This window comes from Temnothorax curvispinosus, unplaced genomic scaffold (genome assembly GCF_003070985.1).
Source record: "Temnothorax curvispinosus isolate PA1 unplaced genomic scaffold, ASM307098v1 QBEX01005626.1, whole genome shotgun sequence".
NCBI lineage: Eukaryota > Metazoa > Arthropoda > Insecta > Hymenoptera > Formicidae > Temnothorax > Temnothorax curvispinosus.
In genome coordinates, this window is record NW_020215406.1 from 1,330 (window position 1) to 10,288 (window position 8,959).

General features: G+C 38.1%; 1 protein-coding gene across 1 annotated transcript; it reads left to right on the plus strand.

Annotated features, from left to right (window-relative positions):
* The first annotated feature begins 7,063 nt into the window (after positions 1 to 7,063).
* LOC112454991 lies at positions 7,064 to 8,887 on the plus strand. The gene is made up of 2 exons (XM_025016657.1): positions 7,064 to 7,128; positions 7,494 to 8,887. The coding sequence occupies exons 1-2, from the start codon at positions 7,114 to 7,116 to the stop codon at positions 7,791 to 7,793; spliced, it is 315 nt and encodes a 104-aa protein (XP_024872425.1). The 5' UTR covers positions 7,064 to 7,113; the 3' UTR covers positions 7,794 to 8,887.
* The last annotated feature ends 72 nt before the right edge of the window (positions 8,888 to 8,959 follow it).

An 8,959-nucleotide genomic window follows, 5' to 3' on the forward strand; every position in this document is an offset into this window, starting at 1 on the left:
TAAAACTTAAGCATTAAAATTCTTGATATCTGTTATAACACAAGTATTACCATTATACTAACAATTATTTTAAGCAATAATCAATTTTTTACTTTCAAAGATTATTAATAACAATGTTATTACTAAAACTAAACACACTTAATAGTATCAAAAAGATTGCAAAATATGCAAAAAATATCAAAATTTATTTTTTTAAGATATATATAGGTACTTTAACGTATTATTAAAATTTGAAGTAGACACAGTAATAACAAAATTCTTATTATAACCATATTAAAAAGACCTAAATCTTTGTACAGTTAACGGAAGTCTTGAGAATCAGAAATTAATATATCAACTGCAACAAATCGCAATAAGCTCGCGTCACGACAGTCAACACGCTTTTAGCACGGCTTATCAAGTATGTTGACCGGATGATTTATCTGCCGCAACAGAATCTCTCTTACGAGTGGCTTATCTCATTCCGCGTCGTTCGCCACCCCCTTTCAGAATAACATTCGGTCTCCGACCGACGGCAAGAGCGAATGAAGGTAGGAAACGTGGATGGAGGTAACATGGGAAAGAAGAGAAGGCAAGCGGAGGTGGAGGACGAGGTGTTGCGGCACATTGTTCTCTCATGGAATTCGGAGGTTCGCGCAATTATTTTCGAGCGGCCATCCGACGAACGGAAATCCACTCCGTCATCGTGAAACAAAGTCTCCCTCCTTCTCCCGAGGGCTTCGAGAGGTATGGAAGAGGACGAAGGTGGAAACGCGAGAGAGGGCACCCGCGAGAGAGGACCCTCTCGAGGCACGCAGTTTCCGGCGTTATCGATCCCGTCCTACGCTCACCCGACCTCTGTCCTCCGCACGCACGTCGGCAGACAGGACCTCTCCTCCTTTATCCTCTGGGAAACGAAAGAGATAGGGTTTCGCTTCTACTCGCGAAACCTTAAGCCGGCGTTATTACGACTTTCACTTAACGCCGTGCAATTTTCAGTCTCCTCTATCCTTTACCCTGCCGCATTAAGCAATCCGATACTCTCCTTTATTCTTTTCCTGGCCGGAGCTATTCCGTTTGTTAGCCTAAAACGATACTTCTAATTGTTTTCCACAAAGTGTTTCCAGATTAATGGTATTTATTTCATAGATCTTTTGATCAAAGATATAATATTTCTTGAAAATGCAAGCTTGTTGTTTATTTCTTAATTAATTATATAATGAAAAATTTAGAACAGAGAATCAAAAGGCTTAAATTAAATTATTGCTGACAAGGATAACTTAAAATGAACTAAAATACAAGATGTTAATATGCACTATCTTTTACTTAACCCTAACCCATAGAGTTAAAATTTAGTTTGTTAAAATTTAATTTCTAAAAATGTAGTTTCTTGTTGTCATTTCAAACTACAAATAATTGTCTTATAAATCCAATTTACAATTAAAATTAATTAATCAATTAAATAGATTTAGTAGATAGTAATAACGAAATTCTTATTAAAAAGATTTAAACCTTTGTATAATTAACGGAAGTAGTTTAAATGTAGAATATTATCTATTTTTAAAGCTTACTTTTCATTATAAGGGAAAATTGACTCCGAATTGACGGGAGAAAAATTCATCGATAAAAGAGACATTTTATCTAATACCCGATAGTCAATTGTCCTTTACTCTACCATTTACTTGAGACAATGAAATATCGATGCTTCTATTCCGAGATACTCCGTTCGGTGCTTATCTATAATGAATTTAAAATTGTCCCCCGAATGAAAATCGATTCGCGGCGATCCGATTCAAATTGTGATTCGGAGTCCGATACCGAAGCAGCAATCGACCAACTAACCAACGGGATCAACGCCATTCGACTTCCCATTTGATCGGGAAAGCTATATTGCGGATTCCGGCAACGCAAATATGCACGGAAATCAAATATCGGTCGCCACCGTCGTCGTCGTTCACAATAAGTTGACTTTCGACATTTATTTAAAAAAACCTTAACCCGACCGACCGACCGACTGGCCGAGATCGATCGAATAAATCGTTTCATCCCGACTGCGAGGATTATTCATTGATGCTCCTCGTCCCCGATAATTCCTCGAGCATCGCAAACTTTTAAATTCGATCATCTAGACTAGAGCAGTCGATTCAAATTTCCTATAAAACTTTTCCAATGAAAAAAATTCATGCAGATAGAGTTTAGAGCGTTCATAAAAAAAATTTAAAAATTGTTTTAATTTAAAAAATTATAAAAAAATATATATTTATATGAAAAATTATAACAAAAAACCAATTTAATCACTTTATTATTTCTAAAAAATTACTACTAAAAAAATAACTTTGTTATTTTTTTCTCACACGTGTGAAAAGAAATATAAGGCATAGTATAAGATAATAGGTATCAAAATAGGTCTCTTTCAGACTCTTCTTGCATTTTCCGCTCGCCTGAAGGTATACAAAAAACGTATATAGCGCAACGACGACTTCGCAAAAACGACAATGACAAAGGGAAGCAACCTCTCATGGAGGATCGACGTGCGTCGACTGCTACTAGTTGAAATAGAAAAAGAGAATAAGAGGAAGAAAGAGACAAACGCAAAGAGGCAAAAGGATAAAGCAGAAAGGAGCGAAAAGAGGATAAGACAAATGCGCAATGTGAAAAACAGAAAGGAATGGATATAGCGGAAATTCACAATGAGAATAAGAGATCTTAAAAAAACTACGAAACAATGTCGTAGGACATGTCATCTGAAGACCGTATATTCTGAAAAAAATCGACAAAAATAGGAAGAGATATTAATACATTAGATTAGATAGTAATATATTCTTATAATTATACATTTGTTATGTTAGTACTATTAATATTAAATGTTTTAATTTTTCGCTTAGATTGAATACGTTTATTAATAATTTCCTTCTCTCTTTCTATGTATATATGTATGGTCTAAAAATACTCTAATATCATCCGATTATGGCACCCTGTCCGGAACAGCGTGTACATTCGTCCAACGAAATACATACGCATCTGCATCGGAAGTTTACACGAGCTGTGTTGTAACGAGTATGACATCGTGGACAGCAAACAGCGCGTATAGCAGCGGTATTACGTATACGGGTTGCGACGACACGGCATCAGGGACACCGAGCTACTTATGAGGCCGAGTCGCTACCGGAATTTCAAATGGAGAAAAGCGACTGGAGAGGAGTACGGAAAAAGCGATGAAGTCGGAAAATGACGAATGTCCGCGCCTAGACAATTACGAGAGCTTCTTCATCATGAAACATCGGAAGAGAAAGAAAAAATTTTAAGCGCCATTCTTTTTGCGTTTTATGGCATTCATCCTGCAAACAAAATATTAGAAAAAAAAATAAATATTTCTTTCAAGACAATTTTTTTCCTGCAATCAACAGATTAAAAAAAAAAAATTCAATAGAACTCACGCACAACGAGAGGAATAAGGAACAAGGAATTAAACATAGAGAAAATGTCATAGTCGCATCTTTTTTCAAGACGCGGTCTTGATGGTCTTGATTCTCTGACAATTCTCTCTATATGTTTAATTCCTTGTTCCTTTATTCCTCTCATTGTGTATGAGCTCATATTCTCTTTTAGAAAATAAAGAAACATTTGCCGGCATTACACGTATTATCATTTCGTTCTTTTATTGCCCTGAATACTATGTCCCTGACAACTAAATAAAATTACATTTTTCACATTTTTTAAACATAACTTTTTTCCAAAATGATTGATTCTATAATGAACATTTTCCTATTTGTCTATTTCAGAATTAACATTACGGTATTATTTCTCCATCTCCAAAATGCACTGAATACGGTTTAAATCGATACTTCAGATGCAGAAATCTCCTTCGTGTCGGGAAAAAACGCGAACGGCGAGAGATTCTTTACTCGCCCCCCGACAGACGAAATAGCGCAGATTTACGCTCGTTTTAGAGTCCTTTTTTTTTCGGTTTACGAAGCGAGCATGTCAAATAGCCAATCAGACTCCTATGGGAAAGAAACGAAATAACTGCCGCAATCGATGGATTTTCCTCACTAGTCGAGATCGTCGTTTCACGTGTATGCATAAATAACTATATATCGTCTTTATCGCATTATCATTTTTATAGAATTTATATGTAAGAAAAATATTATTAATTAATTTTTTAGCTATAGCTTTAATTTATTATTAATACCTATAAATTTTCTACTAATTAAGCAAAAGATTTTAAATCTAGTCGTTATTTCTATGAAAGTTTTAGAAAAAAAAGAATAACTGATGCACTTTTTTATAAACACTTTTGAGTTTCTAGGTTCCTGTAGAATTTTTCTGATATCCTATTTTATTTGAAAAAAAAAAAAAGGATTAAAATCAGATACTGATTTTATTTTAATAATATATATAAAATCTTTTAGGATTGAATAACTCTTATATTCGCTACTCAATTTTATTTCACAAATATTGTATTCTTATTCTCTTGTATCTTTATTCCATAAGAAAATAAAGAGTAGCAAAAATAAAGCTGCAAGCAGTAAATATAAATAAAATCGCGATAATCTCATCGTTGCCGGTGGCGAATATTCCTACGAAGATTACTCTCCTTAGCATCCAAGTCGACGAAGCGACTCGGTATGCTAATACCGACGCGACGCGGATAAAAATGTGGCTAGCAATCAGCGTTTATATGAAAAACACTCCTCCGACACCCCTCCGACATCCACCCTGACAAACTGCCCCCGACCAACGTCGCCGCTTTGCGATGCCGCGATATTACTCGAGCCTTGCCTCTGCGAGCCAACAAGTCCGCACTCTTCTCCTCTTGCGGCTTTCTTTCATCGTCGAGAGCGGGAAATAACTGGAACTTTGGACGGATAATGCGAGACGCTCACACCCTCAGCCACCCTCTCACGCCGTCCTCCATCCCGCGACTTTTCTGCGGATTTTCATCGAAAATCTTCTTTATTCGTCTGTTCATCTGCAAGCGTCAGCTTTCTCAAAATGAGCGAGATAACAGAAGTAATGGCTTGTGCTAAAACGCTATCCTACGTTACAGCCATTTTATATCGTATCTTGTAAGCTAACTACTGTTTGAATATATCTTATTTGATATTTTTGATCAAAAATCAAAGCTTTCTGTATTAAACAATTTATCACCTCCAATAAAATGTAATATTCAATACAAATATCTGTGTAATATTATATAATTTGCAGGATATCTTAATATTCTTGTCTCATTAAAAATATGAACTCTATTATTTCTTAGCAAAAAGATTAATAGTGATAATTGTTCAAACAAAAATAGATTTCGAATTTCACAAGAAATAATATATCTTCGCGAACTATAATTTTCATGAATGGATTCTAGAACATTATTTTAATGTTGCTGTGCTACGATACAACGAGACGGGATCACCGAGATGTTAGAAGTCGTCGGAAGGAGATCATCGAAAATGATGCACAATTTTGGCGCCGCGACGCCACGTTGTTTCGCGCGCAAAACACAATGCAACCGGCTGCAGCGACAGACCCTCATGAAAAATTGATCTCCAGCACTGAAAAGAGCGTAACACCGTGTTTCCAGCGCGATAAGTGGACCTGAATAAAATATGATTAACGACGGATCGTTACTCTTGTGCCAAGTTACTGCAGCTACTGTGTCGGGAGAGGCATGTATCGCGTGTGCTTTTCGTCTCTCGCATTGTCGTCGTACGAAACAATTTCGGACGGTAAATCATGCCAAGAATTCCACGGAATTCTTACGTGACCGCGCACCAACCGGGATATATATTTTAATGACAAATTCTTTGAGAAACTCGGAAATAACCTCCTCTGAATACTTATAATAAATGACTACCAAATGTTATTTTCTTTTCACACATTTTTGACTCAATATCCCGGAAATTGAATTTGAAATCTCACAACAAAGTTTGCGTGAAAACATCAACGGATAAGCGCGATTTATTTTCAAATTGGTAAATTAAACTGTGCGTTAAATTTTTGCTGAAAAAGACCCGTTTCAGATTAATCCATTTCGAACGATCATATCGAGTTATCGTCTCCGCGAGTTGCGGAACATTGTAACAGAATTCCGCTTCCGATAAACGATCGCGAGTTAACGCGATTAGCTCGTACGACCCGAGTCGAGAAATCCTGACTGGCAAATTGGATTCTATTGGACTTGCAATTTTCAGGCACCATTAGCGACCCTGCGGGAGAGACGTACACCACTCGGCCCTGCTCAATGGCGCGGGGACCATTTGGGATCCGCGGCCGCGAACGGGGTCCAATCGAGTACAAGGCTAGAATAGCTAAATCGTAGCCGTATCGTGAAAATTGTCGTGACGGCCGCGATTGCACGGAATATAAATTAGCAGTATATCGACAGTTTTATACTGACATTATTGTCCGCGAAAATTTGCAACCGTTATCAAATAAAAACTTCGCATTTCCTTACTTAAATATTAATGACTATTTGATTGAGCATATTTTATTTAGAATCGAAAATATCTTCAATTAAAGACGGACACAAGGGAATATTTCCAAAGTTTGGGCGAATCACATTTGAGCATCACAGAAGACAAAGATTAATTCTGTTTTTTGTAAATTTCTTGATTTTTGTATTCACAAGGCACATGATATAAACTTATAACTTTATCAATGATCTCTCTATCCTTTTTATTTCATGGAACTGGTCAGTTCAGTTTTTGAGAATCTCATTTGTCTCCGGGATGCATTATTTATATTTTGTTTCTACCGAAACGTCAACAACTCACTGTTATTCTAGCTCGAGACAGTACAGAAGTATCGCAGGAATTCCTAAATGCGACGATCGGCGGCGGAGCATCGAAAAATTCTTACGTCTTCGTTTGGACGGCGGCCAAGGACGGGTTGCTCAACTTCGACACTCGCATCTACATTCGCGATGGTGCTCTCCGTCTCCCTCCGTCTGACGTACAATGTCACCAGAACAATAATTGCTATGCGCGATTACGCCAGTCGAAAACGATAATCGCGAGTCGGTGCACGTACGCCTGAGCGCGTATAAAAGTACGCCACCCCGAGAGCACGAGCATCAATCGATCTTCGATCTTCGAGCTCTCCGAGGCTTTCCCGATCCTCTCTCAACAGCCAGCAGACATGAAGTACTTCGCTGTGAGTAAAATAATTGCATTTCTCTTCGTAATATCGAGATTGAGCTAATATAACAGCTAATGTAATAAGAACATCAATAGATAGTCGAAAAATTTTTGACTGACTTTCGGACAGTAACATTTCGCGATACTTGTTCAATTCTAACATGGAAAGAAATGTCGAGTCAAGTTTAAAAAGCTCTCGTCTCACCATCGATAATAAAAACAGAAAGCATTTTCTTTATTTTACGCTGGCCTGAAGCATCAATTTAAAAAACTGGAAATTCAATAGTCCAGAGTCTTTCAATTTCACGTGTTCTTTAAAGAGCGTATCGGACGCTTTTTAACGCAGTGACACGCCTTTATACTTCTCTTTGACGTCCACAGGCTATCGCTCTGTTCGCCCTGGTGGCCGTCGCCCTCACGGAGGCGAAACCCACCGGAGTGGAATCCATCGAACCGGCCGCGGCAGCGCGGGCCGAGTCCACCTCGCCGGAAGCGGGCAGGAACAAGCGAGGGCTGCTGCTGAGCGCGGCTTACACAGCGCCGCTCGCTTACAGTGCATATACCGCGCCAGCCCTCTCGTACTCCGCATACAGCTACCCCTATGCGTACACGGCCTATTCGGGCTACCCCTATTACGCCGCCGCCTACAGTGCGTACAGCGCGCCCTATTACTTGGCCTAAATACGCGACCGCACGAGCCCGAGGGAACACGCCAAACTACCGACCAGCCTCTCTAATTTCGACCGGCCGCACGAGGAGAACACACTTGCAACGCGATCACGTAAGATAGTTTCATCGACAGAAGTATCTCAATCGGAATATCCGATCCGATACGTCAAATAAAATCTGTTTCCGTCAAGAAAAGTGTTCGGTTCGTTCACAAGTGAAACGGGTTATCTATTTGCTTAGATTCGATTTTCGTGGATAGGAATTTCGTTTTACGAAGGTACTTTACTCGAGTTGCGTCGGTTCTTTGTAAATTATTCTTTGCAACTTGTTCAAGAGTCATACAGGCACGCGGAAAAAATATGGGCATGACGCAAATAGTCATTCGTATGCATGACAGAGATTCTAAGAGGAACGCGAACAAACAGGAAGCGACCCATATTAAGAATCAGGCCTTATTCGAGTGAGGTACCTTCACTTTCGTTGCCGGTAATACCTCTCTTACAGTTGTATCTGTGGACTATGTTATTTACTCTCTAAGGAAAATACTCATACATTTATATGATCTATTTGAGGGACACTTATTACACCATCACATATATATGCACACGTATCTCTATAGTATCTCTTATCAAATAATCTACGTATTTACATGAACATGAATGAAACGGACCGTCCACCATCTGGATTTGTACAAAGAGAACCATTCGCACAACGCGAGATATGATATACATATATTACATTGCACTTCATTTTATAAAATGTGAAAAAAGATCATTGATAAAGCGTTGTCAAAAATGTCTCTTTGCGCATATACGATGCATTTACCATATAATTCAGTGAAAATACCGCAATTATGATATCACATACAGTGTATTCTGCTATTTCGCCTAAATGTCTGTATAAATCTGAGTTGTCACCAAAAGAATCTCAGCAGCGTGACTCTGTATAATATATCTCTTATCGCATAAAATATTAACAAAAAAAATTGACGAAACGCTGCTAATTCTTCTTCGCGCTTGTGTATCTTCTATAAGATATCTGCTGTGTATTCATAAATCATGTAAGTCACTGTAGAAAATCAAAATATAACGCATAATACAACAATACTCACAATGTTTTTCTCTTTCCTATTACTTCGTAAAATTTATCTGTAAAACGGCGTATTTTTAACAAATACA